Below are 18708 nucleotides of genomic sequence, written 5' to 3' on the forward strand. Positions count from 1 at the left end.
GTAACGCTGCAGCTATATAATTTGCATAAGCTTTTCTAAGAGCAGCACCATAAAAGGTGAGATTAGCTGGAACAAATGGTCTAGGAAAGTACTGGTTTGGATATTTGGAGGTGGGTTTCCATGGGTATCTGGGGGTGAAGGGACCGGGGATAAAGCAGGAGAATGAGCTTGAGATCAGCTTCATAGGAGCTGTGACACACTGCAAAGGCTGTGTTACAGGACTGAGCATGATGTGATGGCTCCTTTGGGCAGCAGAGTTGGAAGTGCCTAAGGGAGAGGGGACAGAGCTGGACTGGTGGCTTCAGGACTCTTTTGCTCCTGAAATTTCTCTGTGCAGTGCTGGGTGGAGAGACAGGAACCAGTTTGGCTGGGTGGGTGAAGGCTTGCGTTTGGGAGGTTTGTGGACAGGAGAGCTTGGAGCATGAGATGCTAGCACCATCTCCAAGAGGAACCCATTGCTTTAGGCCACCAGGAGCAAAATATCTGCTACTGGAGGAAGGGGGCAGCAACAAGGACTTGATAGGGAAAGACAACCTGTACTGATCCCTGTGACAATCCCCTTCATCCTGCCATCCTGCATCAGGATGTTCCTCCTACAAGTGTGAACACGGTGCCTAGAAACAAGCTGCAGGATCTTACCGCTGGGTAGTGGAGTGGTGGTGGCAGAGAAGGGACTCAGAGGTTGCTAAGAGTCTCCTTGTTTATTTGCTGAAGGTCCAACAGCTCCCTCGGTCAGAGACACACTCTCCTTGTTAACAAAAAGGCAGTGAATTATTTAGCAGCTGAAAATGCCAGATGGCGAAGGCTCTACTGCTTACAGGAGGAGGGGAGGGAGGGAGACATTCACATGGGGAGAACAGATTGAGAGCATCTCCGTAGGAAAGGACCAACCCTGGCCAGAGGCCCAAGTGACCCCAGTGGTTTCACAGCCACCTGATGGCGAGCAGGAGGCAGGCAGGCCAGGGCAAATGGCTGCTGCTTGTCACAGTGGCCCACTCGTTTCCCACGGGTCTTCCCTTGGAGTTCTCTCTTCAGGGGTTGTTATCCCAATGGGGCCATGCTGGGCCTTGAAGTATGGGACTCCCAGCTGGGAGGCAGGCCATGACTGAGGGCACTACAGGGAGGCTTTGACAGCCCATCCCTCACTTCACACCTGGCTGGAGGGATGGTACTTCAGCCCCAAGTCTACTGGGATGGTCTTTGGAGCAGTATCAGCATATCTCAGGTGACCTGGCAGTTCTTTTGGGAGCTTCACTAGTGGTCAACCATGCCAGCTTGGGCTATGATGTCTCCAGACACCATGGACTGGCCAGATCAATATGTATATGGCTAGGGAACTCTGAGGAGAACTGTAGGCAGCATGGGCAGATCTGTAGCAGACACTGAAGCCCCATGCCCCAGGTGACACTGCACCATATGCACAATAAGAGGGACTGCCATGAATCTGCATGTCCTGGGGATCTTGATGCCTGTAGTTCAGCAGCTTCTGACATCCCTTCGAGGCATCTATGCAGGTAGCCAGATGCTAGCTTAACCCTGGAGTGGGGTGAACCTCAGGCTGTGCTGGGCTCATAGCCTTGGTCCAAGCATCCCAGCCACTCTTTGGCTTCCAGTGGAGATTTTTCTTTGGGATGGAATTTAGGCTTCAGAAGTGAAGAAAATAGCAAGTGACCATCTCTCTGTGTTTAATTTGGAAACTGCAGGCACCAAGACTGGTTCTTAAGCTCTTCAACCCTCTCGAGATCTTGGGTTGAGAATCCCTTGGGAATCCCTGGTGTCCACCTGATTGCATTTGTCAGGCTGTCAGAGCCTGGTTGTTTTTTTTTTTTTGTCAACTCTGTGTTTGAAAGCCTCCCTCTTCTTCAGTCTTTCCTTTCCCCACATGAGGATGTCAAAGAGAGTCAGTGTCTCAGACATGTAATCTGTGTCAGCTCCTGTCCCAGCACCCCCATCCTACCCGCTCTGCTGAGCCACGGAGTGGGGTGTCTGGGCTCCTCAGGAGCGTTAGGACAGGACTAATCTCCTCAAGCAGGAAGCTGCATGATCTGAGAGAGAGAGGCTGAGGCTACAGCAGTGCACATAAAACCACGTGCTGCTGTAGTCTCCCATCTGTCACACTGACACAGCAGAAGTAAATGTTTCCCAACAAAAGCAAATCCGTGTAGAGCTCAGGAAGATCCCCTTTCTAAGCCGAGGCATTTTGTGCATGCTTGCTCTGTGCTCCCCAAGGACCCCTCAATCAGGTTTCCTTTGGTGTTGAAGCAGAGTTGATCCTGTTTAGTCTTGGGAAAAAAAACCACCATAAACACTTTGCATCTCCAGGTCCCTGGAGGTGCTGGCTGTCTTTGCATACTCCTCCATTGCTTAATCAGACCGTGGCTTCTGCTCCTCTTCCTCCGTCCTGTCCATGTGGGTTGTGAGCATCCTGCAGCAGGGATCAGCTGTGGCTGGGTGACTGCAGGGCTGCAGCAGGGTCCCAGCTGTGACTGGAATATAGATAAAAAGGAAAGAGATGAATGAATGCCCAATGGCTTGAATACAAAGCTCACAGGAGTACGTGTTAATGGGCATGATGAGGTTTCACGTGGCCTTTGCACAGACCACAATATACTGTGCTCAGCATGTCTGTGGGGCAAGGCACTCACGTAGCTCCTTATAAACTTCAGGCAGGCCAGATGTTCTTGTCAGCAGCACAAGTCCCTGAGAATAGGGACATAGAATAACTGAGGTTGGAAGGGACCCCTTGGAGGTCAGCTGATAAAAGCTCATGCCTAGGACTGGGCCAACTTCAAAATTACATTTGGTTGCTCAAGGCCTCCAAAGACAAAGTTTCCTTGTCCATCTGTTTCCCTCCACCCCAGTAACCTCAGTCTTCCCCTAAGCAGGGTCTTCAGCCCTCTGGGTTTATCTACCTAAAAAGTACTAGACATCCTACCTCGGGGCCTTTTTAGAAGAGACATTAGGGACCCAACCTGGTTGCCATTTTAGAAACTCCCCAATGACCTGTTAAGGGACTGTCCTGAGAACACCCGGAAGACCCCTTGCTGTCCCAGGGTGCCTCTCACCCTGGTGACGTGGTTGGTCTCACCACAGTCAGAGCTGTCCTCCTCTGAAGGCCATGCAGCTCTCCAGGCCTGGGAGCAGCTGCCTGATGGTGCTGGCGGGGGCTCCAAGGCACAAAGACGTGGCAGGCATGTGAGGAGGAGAGACTCTGGCCCTGTTGTCCCCACCCCGTGTCTGTTAGCGTTTGCTGTGCTGGTTCCTTCTCCTCCTATAGTTCTAGTGAGTGCAATAGCCATGCAGTACTGTCCTGGCATGCAGGTCTGTGGCATCTCCGTGACAGCCATGTTAGTTCATGCTGGCTGCTGTAGGGTGCTTGTTCCCAGGGGTCCCAGGCACTGCAGGTTTGGAGAGAATCCTCTCCTACTTAAAGCATGGTCATAGGAAAGGTTTTGGAAACATGCCACAGTCTTGGCCATTAATGGCCTTTAAGTATTTCCTACCAGTGAGGGCTGTAGCCTGCGGTATCAGCTCCTGGGGAAATGGGGGGAACCTTGGCATTTAGGGTTTTGAGAAGCTGATTCTTCTGAAGACTTCAAGATATCTTGGAAGGAGCAATCCTGCTCTGGTAGAAAGATGGAAGGGAGGTCCCACAACTCCTGAGTCACACAGGCTGTGATGCTGGAGGAGAAGGGAGGGCTGGGGATGTTCCACACACAGTAGATGATACCTGGCTGCGGGGAGCAAAGCAAGCACAGCCCTAGCAGCCCAGTTGTTAACATGATCATTGATCTTATTCTCAGAAACTCAAGCAAATTCTTCAGCTCCTCATTCCTGCCTGTTGACCGTACCAAGGTGGCCATGGCTCAACCCAGCTTCCAGGACTGAGGGGCAGACGTGGTGAGAGACCTGTCTCAGGTATGATGGAGACAATCAAATAGTATGGGGTTTAATGGGGTGGGGAAAGGGTATGAGGTAGCTGTGAGATTTCTTCAGCAACACCCCCTGACCTGTGTCCCACAGCCCCTCCCTGCCCTTAGTGAGCTCCTCAGACCTCACTGGAGGACCTGAAAGAGCCACAGCCCCTTTTCAAGCAAAGCCTTCTCCGTCCGCACCCCTGCCCCTATGTTGCAGGGTGAGGCCCCACGACGGCACCAATGGAGAGCATGTACTCGGTGGAGCCAGCACCTGGTGGTGCCGGCCCCACCTCGCTGGACGTGCTCAGCTTCCTGGATGCCCTAGTGAACAGCACAGAGGAGCAATGCTTCAGCGCCCGCTCCCGCAGCACCGTCCTGGAAGGGCTGCCGTTTGGCGGTGTGCCCACTGTGCTCGCCATCAACTTCATCCTCTGGCTGGTGAGTGGGTCAGGAGGGTGCCATGTCCATGGGCACCGCAGCCCCAGGCTGGGGTGTCAGAGACTGGCTATGAGCACGAGTGTGTGTGTTAGGGGTGTGCCGAAAGCCACACGTGTGTGCAGTGTGCATGCCTGTTGCCTGGCTGTTTGGGGGAATGGGTGTAAGTGCAGAGGACCAAGAGCTTTGCCCACATCATGGTGGGCAGCATGTGGCACTTGGGCAGCAGTGGTGAGATCATGGAGCAGGAGCAGTTTGGCTTCAGGCAAGAGTTTTGCATGAGCTTGGGCTCATGAGTGGGAAAACAGAAAGGAGGGATGTGGGGAGACCCCATGGGGTGAGACCCTGCGACAAAACCCTTCATCTCTCCTCTTCCCTCTTCTTCCAGCTTCTCCTCCTGGTCTTCTCCTGCCTTCGGAAAGCAGCTTGGGACTATGGACGCCTGGCGCTGTTGATGGACAATGATAGGTGAGCAGGACGTGAGGCCACCGCAGGTGATGGCTCCATCCTCTCCAAGAGGGCTGACAGGAGGGCCAGGCCACTAGGAATGGCCTGGCTGCCCTTGCCCATGGAGGCACAGGCACCACCTGCTGCAGGGAGAGGGAAAGCCCAAGCCAGCTTTGATTCCCTCTTACAGGCACCATCTGGTGATGGTGCTCTCGGTGCCAGGGAGGGCACCGTCCTGGGAAGGACAGAGGCCCAAGAGCTGCTTTCGGGTGGGGACTGAGACGCCGCCTCTCCCCGTGCCGCTCTTGGGATGAACAGGGCTGGCCAGCGGAGGAGGCAGAGGGAGACACGCAGCAATAACACTGTACCTCATGTCAGCAGAGCAGCTTGCCTGGCCCATCCTTTGGGCTAGGTGCAGAATCCCCCCAAAATACCAGTGTCCTGGTGAAAACAGAGCCCGGACCAGATTTCCAGGTGGGCTGTGCTGCCTGCAGCTGTCTGGCTGCCAGAGCATGGTTCACCCCAGGCAGCAGAGCATCTTTCTTTGCAGGAGGAAATGTTGGAAAAGCCCCTCTCCTGCCTTCTCCCCTCTCCAGCTCCTCTTGGGCTCAGGCTCTGGAGCTGAGTCTGGCAATGGACAGGCAATATTTCCCTTTACCGGGGAGATCAAAATGCCATTTGAAGGCTGAAACCAGTGGAGTATAAAAATCAGTTTCAGCAGGCTCTCGTCCTGGAGCCAAGGCCAATTCTCCACCAGCCACCCTGCTGTGGGCCCGGGCCACAGAGAAGCCACAGGGACTGATCGGTGCAGAGGCAGTGAGTGCAGCCCCTTCCCCGAGCCCAGCGGTAGTCACTGGTCCAGCCTCAGTGCAGGATGCGGGGAGGGGGGGAGGCATTTCCTGGGCGGCTTTCCTAGGAGAAGCTTCTCGGAGGGTGCTCATCCTCTCCCATCTGCTGCTTCTCTCTTGCCTCACCCCTCCGCTCCGCCACTGACTGCAAAGTTTGACGTCGCTTTTCTACGGAGAGCAGAGTGAGAAGGAGAAGTCTCCATCAGAGAGCAGCCCCCTGGATATCGACAACAAAGATGTGGTGAGTGCTGGCAGCCGTGGCAGGGGGAGCCCAGGCTGGGCTCATCCTGGCCCAGCCCTCCCTGCTCTTCATGGGGAACTCAGGTCAGAAGTTAAACGGGAGAAATTAAATCCTCCAGTGTGGGTTTCCTGCTTAACACCTCTTTAGCAGCGGGGTATTCCTGGGAAAGCTGGAGGGTTTCTTTGTGCTGGCTTTGTTTGAGGCATCTACCTTGAATGGCAGGTCGGAGGGATGCTCCCACCAGGGCGAGCATCTCCCGGCTGCATGGCTGTCCCTGCCGGCTGCGGGGACCTAGTTGGATGCATGGCCAGAGCCTTGCTCTGTGTGCCCACGGGGATTTTTCTGGCTCCGGCAGGACAGAGTCCCCTGGATCACACCTCCACCTCTGCTGGCATGGTGGGCTGTGGGGGCTTTAAAGCCATCTTTTGTTTCTCTCCACCACACCAGGCACAAACCAGGTTTTGCTGGAAATGAGCATGGACCGACACATTTTTCTGTCTGTTTCTTTCTCTTTTTTGGCAACAAAAGCTCAAAAATCAGTCACTGGTGTGACTATGAAAAAAATGACAGAAATTCTTAAAAAAAAAAAACCTAGGCAGGAAAGGTAAAGAAGCAAAATCCTTGCAGGTGGCAGGAGGCCTGTTTAAAGGCTCAGTACTGGATGCTCTGGGCAAATATATATTGCTCATCAAAAAATAAGTGAGAAAGACCACAGGGAATGCCAGCATGGCTAAAGAGCAGATTAAGGGAGATTATTAGATGTAAGAAGACACCTTTTTAAAAGTCAAGCTGTTCCCAAATGAGGAAAATCTAAACTCTGCCAGGTTAGATGTAAAAGGCACTAAGGTGGGAGGGAAGAGGAGTTTGAGGAGAAATTTGTAGAGAGCATAAAAGCAAGTACTGGATTTTTCTTCACACATCAGGAACAGGCAACCTGCCAGAGGGTTTGTAGGGCCGATAGGTGGTGAAGATAGAAAATGCTTGCTGGAGAAGGCGAGAATATGGCAGGAGAGCTAAATAAAGTTTTGTTGCCTGTATCCAGTGAGGAGGAGCTCAACCAAATTCTTGTCCAGGAGCCCTTCTCTGCGGGGAAGCACCAGAGCATCCCTCCAACAGCAGGGTTGGAGGATGAGGTTGCAATAAAAGCAGCCTGACAAATTCCCATTACCATCACAAATTCCCAGGAGCAGGCATGGGACTCCTCACTCTCCCCAAGATGAATAGCCAAGCTACTGACTGCAGCATGCGATCTCTCTCCTGCACGTGGGCATCCTAGAGAGCTGGGAATCAGCTGATGAACGCTGGTTTTTCAGGAGGCTTTCTGGAAAACCCAAGAAATTACAGGCCAGGGAGCTTGGGGTCTGCATGGACAACCTCCCAGACATGGTTCTCCAGAGCAGAGCCCCGGAGCGGGGCATAGGAGGGGAGTCAGCCCAGCTGTGCTAATGGGGTGTCCGACCCCTGTGGAGCTGTCAGGCACGCGGGGATGCCTGCACATCCAAAGCTTCCCACTGCGGTCGATCAGACGAAGCTGAGCTGTGGGGTAGGAGGAAAGGTCCTGGCTTGGGTAAAGCCCGGGATTAGAGAGGAGGAAGAAGCTGCCAGCTCTCATGGGACAGGGTAAGGGAACCACAGGGGGCTGCCTGGGGTCCCTCCCATCCAAGGTCAGCATAAACCCTCTGGAAAGGAGGTGAAGAGGAGGGGCCTGATGGCCAAGTGTTATTCGGTACAGCCATGACAGGGAAGACTGCAGAGGGACCTTGAACTTGCATGAACTCCAGCGCTGGTAAAATGTAACGTAATACATAGAGGAGAAAAACTCTAATATTGCATATGCAGTGACAGGGAATGAGCTATTACACAAGATCTTGGCGTTGTCATATATTGCTCTATGGCAGTGCCGGCTCAGCGCTTGGTAGTGGTCAAAAAAGCGCATTGCATGTTAGGGACTGTCGGGGAAAGCACGGAGGAGGAAGCTGCTGGAAGCCAGGAGCCTGTGTTACAGAGATGCCCGGTGTTTCCTGCTCCTTCCGAGGCAGCTGCCTTTGGCCACCACTGCAGACAAGCTGCTGGGCTGAGCATCGCTGAGCTGCCCTGGGTGCTGCCTCCGTTTGCTCAGCCCCCCAGCTCCAGGCACAGCACCATCTCTGCACACATCCCCAGTGCGTGCCATGTCCCGGCTCCTTGCCGGAGAGGTGGAGGTGGCTGCCCCTGGCTCATCCCAACTCTCTTCCCTTCCAGGGATTCTGCTCCTGGCTCATTTCTATCTACCAGATGAAGTAAGTGTGTGTCCTCAGCATCGCAGCTGTGCCCCACTGCTGCCCGCCCCTGGGGAGCCGGTGCCCATAGGTGGTCACGCATCACCCAGAGCTGCTGGAACTGGCAGCTGAGGAGAGCCTTCCTAAAACATCCCCTGGGAGAGAGAGCAGAGAGCTCACCTCTGTGTTTCCTCCTGGCCCCTGGCTCCTGACCCAAAGGAATGGGCTTCAACCTCTTCTGGTAGGAGCTGGTCCCGTAGTGGGATGGCAGCCTGAGGGCTGCTTGCATCCCCCATTCCTTCTGTGCCCAAATCCCACATGTCACAGGCAGGATGCCATGAGCTGGCATGGGTTGTGTGAGGCCAGAGCAGCCAGTGTCCCTGGGGCGGGAGGTGGTGGGGAGGCACCACCAGCGCTCACCCCCACCCACCTCTCCCCCAGGGACGAGGAGATTCAGAGCAAGTGTGGGATCGACGCCACCACCTACCTCTCCTTCCAGCGGCACCTCCTGGTCCTGCTGATGCTGGTCTGTGTGCTCTCCGTGGCCGTCATCCTGCCCGTCAACTTCTCGGGGGACCTCCTGGGTATGTGCTTCCCGAGTTGCGGGAAGGCTCAGGAGCATGGCACAAGCTTCTCCATCCTCAGGCCGAGCACCCTGCCCTGGGGACAGAGGGCAGAAGGACCCCTCCGTCAGGAGCCCCAGTGTGAGCAGGAACCCACCATCAGCTGTGGGACAGAGGAAAGCAGGAGGCGGGGGCTTCAGGGTGGCAGGGGCTTGGCGGGGACCTGGGAGATGGAAAAGGAGGGAGCAAAGACCAGAGCTATTAACCCTGCAAGCATGGACACACATGCTGCACTGGGTTCCCATAACCTCCTGCTTCTCTTCCCCTGCAGGACACAATCCCACCCACTTCGGCCGGACAACCATCGCCAACATCCCAACACAGTACGTGGCTCCTGTGTTCGGGGGGGGGCTGCGGGTGCTGCTGCTGCAGCAGGCACTGCTGGGAGTGGCCAGGCATGGCACTCACCACAGTCCCAGAACAGGGACAGGTCCACATGAGCAGCATGCTGCTCATGGTAGCCCCCGTGTCTGTCCACACCGTGCACGAGCACCGTTGCGGTAGGCAGCCTGCTGGCACTGCTCGCTGTGCCCTGCTGCGGGCAGAGGTGCTCTCAGAGGTTCTGGGTGGCCTCATTTCTGCAGTATCTCAGGCAGCACCCTGGATGCTTCCCCTCTTGTCCCTGGGGCGGGGGTCCGGCAGCTGGCTTGGGGAGGTCCTGCTGGGTGGTGGGGGTGGCTGTGGGTGAGGCGCTGAGCGCCAGGCTGGTCCGTGTGCCACGCGCCCACCGCAGTGCTCGCCAATCCCCTCTTCCAGGGACCGTCTCCTGTGGCTGCACAGCATCTTTGCCCTCATCTATTTCATCCTCACCATCCTCTGCATGGCTCACCACTCCGTCCACCTTGAATACAGAGAGAATGAGAAGGTGAGCAACCACCCTTCCTCCAGCCCTGCCTTGTTCAGCACTAATGGACAACTTTGTGCTTTGCAGAAAAGATAGTCCCAGTATGTAGGGAGAGCTTTAGAAACAGCCTGGAACAGGGCAGGCAGGGAAAGATAAGGCTGGTTTTCCCCAGCTTCTGGAGAAAGCCTGGCAGCCCGGAGGCAAATCTCTCTCTCCTGCTGCCTTGTCTCTTGAGGCTGAAGCTCTACTGTGTCTGTCTGCCTGGGAGGTGGCAGTGTCTGGCTGTGCCCCGGGGTCTGGGAGCAGGTGTTGAGGAGGTCTGTGGTGACCAGCCTCCAGGGTGGCAGTCCGTGCTCTGGCTCGCCTCTGCCTTCCCGGCAGCTGGTTGAGCAGGGTGGCAGCGAAATGGCCTGTGGGCCCCCACCCACCCCTCCCCCTCTGCCCCTTCTCCTCCCCCAGGTCGCCCGGACACTGATGGTTACCCACATCCCCAAGGAGATCACAGACCCTTCCCTTATCATCAAGCATTTCCAGTGAGTAGCGGTGTGCCACAGCCTTGCCAGGGCCGCTGGCAGGCAGGTGGCAGGGGCTGTCCCTGTCCCCCAACTCCTGGTGCCATCGTGTCCTTGTGCCCGCAGCGAGGCTTATCCCAGCTGCACTGTCACCAACGTCCAGTTCTGCTTCGATGTGCGCAAGCTGATGAAGCTGGATGCGGAGAGGTGAGCACGTGCAGGTCCTGGTTGCCTCTGCGGGTGGGTGTATCGCTCCGGCCCAGCATGTCGAGGGACCCAGTCTGTCCGTCTGTCTGTCTCCTGCTCCCCAAATGACTCTTGTCCCTATCGGCTTCCCGGCAGGCGCAAGGCAATGAAGGGGCGGCTTTACTTCACCACCAAGGCGCAGAAAGAGGGGAAGATCATGATCAAAACCCACCCCTGTGCCCGCATCTTCTGCTGCCGCTTCTGTGGCTTTGAGCAGGTAGGTGGGTGCAGGCAGGGCTGCAGGCAGCACATCCCCACTGTGGGCAGGGCAGAGCATGGCAGCTCGCCTGTGCCACAGCCCGATGAGCGTGGAAGAGCCCCGGCTGCTCCCGCAGGTGGACGCCGAGCAGTACTACGGGGAGCTGGAGGAGAAGCTCACGGATGAGTTCAATGCCGAGCGCAACCGCATCATGCTCAAGCGGCTCGACATGGCCTTTGTCACCTTCCAGGATGAGCGGATGACAGCTGTGTGAGTGCCCCTTGGACGTGCCAGCACAGGCATGTCCCCCAGCCTGGCGGCCACCGCTGCTGGGGCACCTTGCTGGCTCCTCCAGCCAAAGCCAGACAATGGGTCTGTCTCTGCTGTGCTTCTGCCACCTGCAGAGATGGCTGCTCTGTTGGGGCTGCGGGAAGGGTCTCATGGGGGGTGGGGGGGTGGTCCTGAGTCCTCAGTCTGGACCCAACCCCTGGCTCCCTCCTCCTGCAGGATTTTGAAGGACTACAGCCACATCCGCTGCCGCAAGCACCCCCAGCAGTCCTCTGTCACCACTGTGGTCAAGTCACACCACTGGGGTGTTCGCTATGCCCCTGCACCCAGCGATATCATCTGGTGAACCTCTGTGGCGGGAGAGGGAGGGAGGGCGAGCAGCTGGGGGGAACACATACCCATAGCTATAGGGAACCCATATAGCTGTGGGGAACCTGCGCCCATACCTGTAGGGTGCCTTCTCAGGGTGGCAGGGGCTGACAATCCTTCCTGTGGCCATACCAGAAGTCACCAGGGGTGACTGGGGTGATCACCCTGCGGGTGGCAGGGCTTGGCCAGGCAAGGTTTGGGGTGACTACCAGGCTCTGATATCTGCAGCGTGACTCCAAAGCCTCCTGGTGGCATGGACCCCCCACTGCAGTCATACTCGGGTCCTGGGGGCTCTGCAGGTGTCAGCGCAGCAGCATGGGGAGGGGCGAGAGGTTGAACTCGGAGCAGGGGCTGTCAGAATGGTCGGTGTGGGTAGTGGGAGGCAGAGCTTTGGGGAGCCAGGCTAGGAGACCCAGGACATGTGGCTTTTCCTCCGCACCATGTCCGAGTCATGCTTTCCTCTCACAGGGAGAATTTATCGGTCCGTGGTACATCTTGGTGGGTGAGATTCATCCTCCTTAATATCTGCCTCTTCGTCCTCCTCTTCTTCCTCACCACGCCAGCCATCATTGTCAACACCATGGATATGTTTAACGTCACACAGCCTGTGGAGAGCCTCAAGGTAGTCCCTGGGGCCCTGTGCCAGCTTTCCCAAAGGGTGTCCATTTCCAGGCTTGCCCGTGACAGGGGGAGGGCACCAGCAGGGGGAGGACACCAGCTCTACACTGGCCCGAGAAGACGAGCCATCACTGGGATGAGCATTGATTTGAGGCAAGGAGTGGTCGTGCCCCCGCTTGCCATCCATCCCCTTCTTGATGTGTTTCCAGTGGCAGAGCACTGGGGCACATGTGCAAACCTGAGCTTTGGTGCTGGTGTCCATGGGGGAGGGCAGGTTTGTGTCTGTGCAAGAGGAGGGGGGGTGGGAAGAGCTCCAGGAGATGTTAGGAGCTGCCAGCAGCACATCTCCTTCCTGCTCATTGACCTGTGAGCTGTTGGGCGGGCACTGGGGCTCAGAGCATGCCCGTGGTGCCTTTGGCTGGCCTCAAGCTCTTATCTCCTGAAACAAACGCCCCTGCTCAGGGAGGGGATGCCCCAGCCTGCCCGTTGCACACACCATCCTGCACCAGGAGGCCCAGAGAGCTGCCTCCAGTGTGGCTGAGCTCTGGCAGGCTCCTGAGGGGGTGTCCGGCATCTCTCCTCCTGCAGAACCCCATCATTACCCAGTTCTTCCCCACGCTGTTGCTCTGGGCCTTCTCAGTCTTCCTGCCCTTCCTTGTCTACTACTCGGCATTCTTCGAGTCGCACTGGACAAGGTAACAGGGCTGGCCCCACGCTCCCCCAGGGCTGTGGTAGATGGGAGGAACCTTAGTAGGACTCGTGGGACCCGACCTGCAGGGAGGCAGGCAGTGGAGCAGCAGACCCCCACAGAGCCCCATGGGTGTTGCCCTCCATGGAAAGAGCCCCACATCCATGCCCAAAGGAACCATTTCCTTGCCATAGCCCTGAACACTTCCAGGCTGCTGACAAAGGCAGGTGGAGCTGGTTTTAAGATGGGTCTGAAGAAGTTTGGGAAAGGGATGGTGTGATGGTGGACTGGCAGCAGCAGGGCCATGGCCCTGACTGGGGTGGTACATCCCAACCGTGCTCCCAGCCCTCCAAGGTGGAGGTATGGGTTCAGGATGCTCAAAGTCTCCTAGCAGAGGAAACTCTGCCCAGCTCCTACAATGTGCTCTCTGTGTCTTGACCCTCCATTGGCCCCAACCCCTGTACCTAGTCTGCTGAGTCCTTGCAGGAGCTTTGTCACCACCTCCCTTCCTTCTCCCAGGGGAAATGGGGGCTCCTGAACCCTTTGTAGACAGCCAGCTGCCTCTTGTTGGATGTCTATACCAGCAGGGATGGTAGGAGAGGGCAGGGATGAAGGAGGTGAGAGGCTGGGAGGACAAGAGCTTTCACTACAGCAGATTTCCTCATGGTGACTCCCCGGACTGGGAGAGGCTTTGCAAGGCCCCAGTAGATGCACAGATCAAATGCACGTGGCTTCCTGGGGCTGGGAGTAGCTCCTTGGAGAAGAGCGAGACCCAGCCCAGCCTCTCCCCCCACCGGCTGCTCTGCCTCAGAAAAGTGCAACGTTCTTCTCTTGCCTCCCCTCTCCGCAGGTCAAGTGAAAATCAGCTCACCATGCACAAGTGCTTCTTCTTCCTGGTGTTCATGGTCATCATCCTGCCCTCGCTGGGGCTGAGCAGGTATGGACCACCCTGCCGTGCTGCTCTCCATGCTCCCCAGCTGTCGGGATCGTACCCAGGCCCCTCGCCTCCTGCAAGCCAGCCCCAAAGGGCTAAGGGCCCACTGCCGCTGAAACATGGCTGTCTCTGAGGAGGAAAACACTTGCTTTTTAGCCATGCCAAGCTGCTCCCAGATGGTCACAGACAGAATGCTCCCCTGGGGAGGAGGAGGGGAGTGGAGCAGCTTGCCAGGCTGCCATGGCTGACCCGAGGGTGCTGGTGGTGCCCTGCTTGGGGTCAGCCCTTCAGCAGACCCTGAAAGGACCAGATCAGGTATCTGCGTAGCCCCAGCTACAGCAATCCTGAACATCAGGGAGGCAAGCACCCACGCCACAGAGGTCCTGTGCAGCAGAAGGGGCTGCTCTGGCGGCGTAGGGTCCAGAGGGTCTTGCCCACCTGCGGCAGGAGAAAGCACGCGCCTGCTGAGTGCCCCCCATGTTGCTCTGCGGCTCCCCCTCTTTCTGAGCTGCTGCTCTTCTCCTCCCTCCAGCCTGGACCTTTTTTTCCGCTGGCTCTTCGACACCCACTTTCTGGATGAGGCCGATATCAAATTCCAGTGAGTATCAGGGAGCTCCTGGGCGAGTGGGAGTGCCTGATGCCCACCCCCAGCGGCTCTCCTGGCTTCCTGCCCAAGCATCCTTTCACCCTCTGTGTCCCCGGGGCAGGTGCGTTTTCCTCCCGGACAATGGCGCTTTCTTTGTCAACTACGTGGTCACCTCCAGCCTGATCGGGACGGCCATGGAGCTGCTGCGCATCCCGGGCCTCCTCGTCTACACCGCCCGCCTCTGCTTTGCCAAGTCTGAGCCCGAGCGGCTCCACGTCAAGCGGGTACGTGGCTTTGGTCACCTCCAAGCCTATGCGACCCCCGGCATGGCAGGGACATGCTCGCTGGAAACTCAGGCTGTCCCAGTCCTATGGGGAGGCTTGTGGGGACAAGCCACCATGCAAGGGGCACTGCTGGCCCCAGCCCCATGGGAATAACAGGGGGAGGCAATCATGTGGGCCAGGGTGCAAAGGCAAGGGCAGCCTTTGCAGAGGCAGAGGCGGTAATGGCGCTGTTGGTTGTGCCCCAGAGCCAAGCCTACCAGTTCCAGTTTGGACTGGAGTACGCCTGGACTTGCTGCATCTTTTCTGTCGTCATGACCTACAGCATCACCTGCCCCATCATTGTCCCCTTTGGTGAGTACGACACCATGCCCCCAGTCCTGCTGCCCCCGGCCGAGCCAAGAATGGCCAGTCCCAGCTGCCAGCAGCACTGTGGGAGTATGAGCTTCCCGTGTTGTACAGGAGGGTGTTGTCCCCGGGCCACTGCCCCCGAGCCCTGGCTGTCCCCGAGCCCTGGCTGTCCCTGTTGTCCTTCCCCCAAATTGTCCCTCTCCTCCTGCCAGGTTTGCTCTACATGCTGCTCAAGCACATGGTTGACCGGTACAATATCTACTACGTGTACATCCCCACCAAACTGAACCAGCGCCTCCATGTTGCCGCCATCAGCCAGGTCGTGGTGGCCCCCATCCTCTGCATGTTCTGGCTGCTCTTCTTCTCCGTCCTGCGCCTCGGTAGGGAGAGCTCGGGGCTGCCCCCTCCCACTACTGAGGGTCACATCTGATGCTTGGGGGGACGAGCCACCGGTGTCACTCCTGAGTTAGGCACGGCATGGAGGGTGGGAAGGGGGATGGGATGGGGAAAGGTGTGATGGAGACCTGGCAGATGAGGGGGGTGTCAGCTAGTGTTTTGGGAAGGGGGTTGAGAGCCTCTAAGACACAAAGCAGGTGCCAGCAGGTCTCAGCTGGATGTGCAACAGGTTCTTGGAGGCTCATGTGCTGCCCCAGTGTCTTTCTGCTCTAGGTCCCACCCGCCCTGTCACCCTCTTCACCTTTGTGGTCCTCCTCTCCTGCATCATCTTCTCCTTCTTTGGCCTCTGCCTGAAGAAGCTGCAGCCACGGAAACCCTCCAGCTACCAGGTGAGTGCAGGCAGCCGCCCGTCCTGTTCCCCTTGCCCCGCTGCATCCCCTCCTCGCCTTTCTGCGGTGTTTGCTGTGGGGAGTCTGAGGCAGTGCCTGGCTGCCCCCCAGCTGCAGCTGGGGGACCCCCAATCTGTCGTTTCATCCTGGCCTCCCTCTCCCCAGATGTCTGACCAGTCTGAGGGCGCCTTCAATGATGTGGAGCGGAGCAGCGTCTCCTCCACCCCCAACTCCAATGTAAGTACCCCTCCCCAGCCCTGCGACAGCCCCCCCACCTTGCTCTCCTGTACCCTGACCTCCCACCGCCCCCTGGGGCAGCTCTTCGTGGCCACCGTCCTGCAGGAGCCCGAGCTGAGCCTAACACCGGCAGCCTCGCCGGCACACCAGTGCTACGGCACCATGGGCAACCACCTGGAGCCGGTGGAGGATGGGGAGGACGGGGGGCTGCAGAGCTTCGAGACAGAGCTGGAGACAGTGGAGGGCGAGTACAGGAGCGGCCCCGTGATGGAGAGCCAGGCCCGCTACCAGTGAGCATCCCAGCCACCGGGGCGAGGACTGGCCATGCGGAGAGCGGAGGATGTGCCGGGGGGGCAGGAAGGAGCCTTCCCAGCATTGGTGGGGGCCACCTTGCTGACAGGGCAGGGGGACGACAGGACTGATGTGAGGGGGAGACCCCACTGCATGGGAGGTGGCGGGAGGCTCTGCCGGTCCCTCCCACTGCCTGGACCGGCTCAGCCCTCCCATGCCCCACCCTGTCCCCACCTGTCTCTTCCAGCCCATCATGGGGAAGAGGAAGTGCAGCGGCGTAGGGAGAGTGTCTCTCTGAGATGCCATGCTTTTGGGGGCAGGAGGGAGGCCCTGGACCCTCCGTGAGGGGGAAGCAGCCCAGACAGCTCAGACGAATGTGCCCACCGCCATGCTGTCCCACAGGTCCTCAGTGGCAGGGGACAGCCACCCCTAACCCTTGCTTCCCACTGCTCGGGGTGACCATCCCGCTGCCTCCCCTGGTGCCGGCCATGCAGGCTCCTGCCCGTCCCCGCTGCCACCCCCAAGGCTTTGCCCGTTAAAGCCTAAAGGAGGTGAGTGCCCAGGGCTGCTCCCACATCTGCCTGAGCACCCGTGGGCCTGCCCTGAGGCAGGCATCAAAATGCAAGCCCAGTTCTTCTCCACCCTCCCACCCCATCCCGCTGCCACCGCTGCACATGCCTGTGCCCTTGGGTCCTCGGGGAGGAGTGGGAGGTCAAGGGATGGGTGTGTCTAATTGCCGTGAGGGCAGCTCCTTGTCATCCCGCTCCCCCCGGCAACATCCCCCTTGTGCTTGCGCTCTCCCTGGGTCTGGCCATGGGACCCTGCATGGCTCCATCCTGTTGCAACAGAAATGGAGAGGGGGCTGGCAGGACCCTGGCCTCCAGGTCCTGGTCCACTGCATCCTGCCGTCACCCACAAGCCGCAGCCATGGGATGCTCCCGCAGCCGCCGCACCACCCCTTGAGTGTGAGTCCTGCTGTGGTCAGTGTAAATGCGCCAGCTCCTGCCCGGGCAGCATCCCTGGGGTTTTCCAGCTCATCCGCAGCAGCCATGGAGGCCTCTGGGGACAAGGGCAGATCCTCACCCTGCTCAGCCTCTCTCCCACCAGCCCACCTGAGCGCGCTGGCTCCTCGCTCGGCCCCGCTTTGGCCTTGGGGCTGATTTTCCTGCTCCTGATTTTCCTGCTGGCTTCAGAGCAATTCTGGCCACCATCCCAGGGCTGTGGAGTGAGGGAAGGGACAACGACGCAGCTCTGCTGGCACTGGGACTGCTGGCGTGGAGAGTGCTGCTGTGCGAAGGCAGATGCTCAGCCATGGCACTGCTCAGCATTACTGGTGTCGTGGGGTGGGGGGGAGTGGCACAGTATGCCAGTCCTGGTGGGAGGGGGGAGGGGGTTAAAAGGCAGCCCAGCAGCAAGCTGTGGGTCTCTGTTGGACTCAAGTGGGCCCTGGGACATCCCCATGGGGCTGGTGGGTCTCAGCTTGACCAGCTGGCAGCCCTGTGGCCCCCGTCCCACCCACGTTGCTGCATGCTAGGGTAATGGCTGCGGCACTCCAGCCACCAAGCAGGTACCTCGGGGGAGCCTTGAGCTCAGCCACTGCCTCCCAACCCCAAAAAGCACCCTGGGGGGCTCGCGGCTCCCTGCCCAGGTGCCCTAGGGGCTGCCCACAGCTCAGCCGCTGCCCTTACTGCCCGCTTCAGGGACAGCCCCAGCCAGAGCCGGGGGGATGCTGGTGGCCTCTCTCTGGGTGGAAGCAAGTGCCTGCGAGCGGCACCGCGTCCTTGGGAGCTCGGGCTGCTGGTCCGATTGCCCTTGGCTGCCCCGCTGTAGGAATGTGCCAGAGGTCTGTACCTTCTCGTGTTTTATTGCTATGACCGTGCCTTGAATAAAATGACTTCACCCAGCCGCTGCCTGGCGTCGTCACTCCGGTGCGTCCTGCCTGGTGCCAGGAGGGGGGGGGGCCCTTGCCGCTGGAGCCTGCAAAAGTCCCCAGCCCCTTTCCCCACCTGCGGTCTGCTTTTGACCCTTCCTGGACATGTTCTGCAGAGGCTTCAGTGGTAAGGAGACCGCTCAAACACCTCCCCACGTCCAGGCACCTTGCTGCCCACCATGGTCCCCACAAAAGCAAAGCCCAGCAGGTGGGCAGAAGCAGCAAAGGCACAGGAGCGGGGGAACACCCTGCCATGTCTCCTCGGAAAGGCTGGCACAGCCCTTGGCACCATCCCTGACACTGGGAACAGAGTGCAGCCCCAGGACAGGCATGTACCTCTCCTGCCCGTCTGCCAGTGTTCACCCCGCAGGCAGGGCTGGCTCAAGACACCATCAAGGGGGCACACACTGCCTGGAGGGTGCAGGAGTGTGGCCTGCAGCTCCTCTGGGACCACAGCAAGGAGCAGGGGCAGCAGGGGGACCCATCTCATCTGAGGATGGAGCAGATTTTCCCAAAGCTGCACTGCCCACCAGCAAGTCCTGGGGAAGGAGGCGAACACCATTTTGGAAGCCTTTCTCTAGGTTTTGAGCAGACAGCGCTCTTTTGTTCCCCTCTTCCCTCCCAAAACACACTCTTTATATCCAAATTCCTACCTGAATAATTTGCCTCTGGTTTCAGCAGGTCCCTCCTGCTGACGCCTCCACAGCTCCCCTGGGGTGAGCCCTGCCTGGCCAGCCTGGCTTACGGCATGAGGCAGGGGGCACGGGGAGGGCTTCCCTT

The 18708-nt window shown here is 58.4% G+C and overlaps 1 protein-coding gene across 3 annotated transcripts in view; it reads left to right on the plus strand.

Annotated features, from left to right (window-relative positions):
* TMEM63C (transmembrane protein 63C) overlaps positions 1-17099 on the plus strand; it is a 37262-nt gene extending 20163 nt beyond the window's left edge. For all 3 annotated transcript variants that reach the window (XM_076345175.1, XM_076345173.1, XM_076345172.1), the window contains exons 2-24: positions 3804-3918; positions 4135-4355; positions 4741-4820; positions 5801-5888; positions 8130-8167; positions 8588-8730; positions 9041-9092; positions 9526-9634; positions 10073-10146; positions 10252-10332; positions 10468-10588; positions 10707-10840; positions 11078-11200; positions 11696-11849; positions 12434-12540; positions 13384-13470; positions 14000-14065; positions 14175-14337; positions 14583-14688; positions 14898-15065; positions 15355-15470; positions 15636-15707; positions 15789-17099. In XM_076345175.1, the coding sequence (XP_076201290.1) occupies positions 4158-4355; positions 4741-4820; positions 5801-5888; positions 8130-8167; positions 8588-8730; positions 9041-9092; positions 9526-9634; positions 10073-10146; positions 10252-10332; positions 10468-10588; positions 10707-10840; positions 11078-11200; positions 11696-11849; positions 12434-12540; positions 13384-13470; positions 14000-14065; positions 14175-14337; positions 14583-14688; positions 14898-15065; positions 15355-15470; positions 15636-15707; positions 15789-16001 (2493 nt within the window). In that variant the 5' untranslated portion in view covers positions 3804-3918; positions 4135-4157 and the 3' untranslated portion in view covers positions 16002-17099. The remainder of the gene's footprint in view (positions 1-3803; positions 3919-4134; positions 4356-4740; positions 4821-5800; positions 5889-8129; positions 8168-8587; positions 8731-9040; positions 9093-9525; positions 9635-10072; positions 10147-10251; positions 10333-10467; positions 10589-10706; positions 10841-11077; positions 11201-11695; positions 11850-12433; positions 12541-13383; positions 13471-13999; positions 14066-14174; positions 14338-14582; positions 14689-14897; positions 15066-15354; positions 15471-15635; positions 15708-15788) is intronic.
* The last annotated feature ends 1609 nt before the right edge of the window (positions 17100-18708 follow it).

This window comes from Aptenodytes patagonicus, chromosome 7 (genome assembly GCF_965638725.1).
Source record: "Aptenodytes patagonicus chromosome 7, bAptPat1.pri.cur, whole genome shotgun sequence".
Taxonomy (NCBI): domain Eukaryota; kingdom Metazoa; phylum Chordata; class Aves; order Sphenisciformes; family Spheniscidae; genus Aptenodytes; species Aptenodytes patagonicus.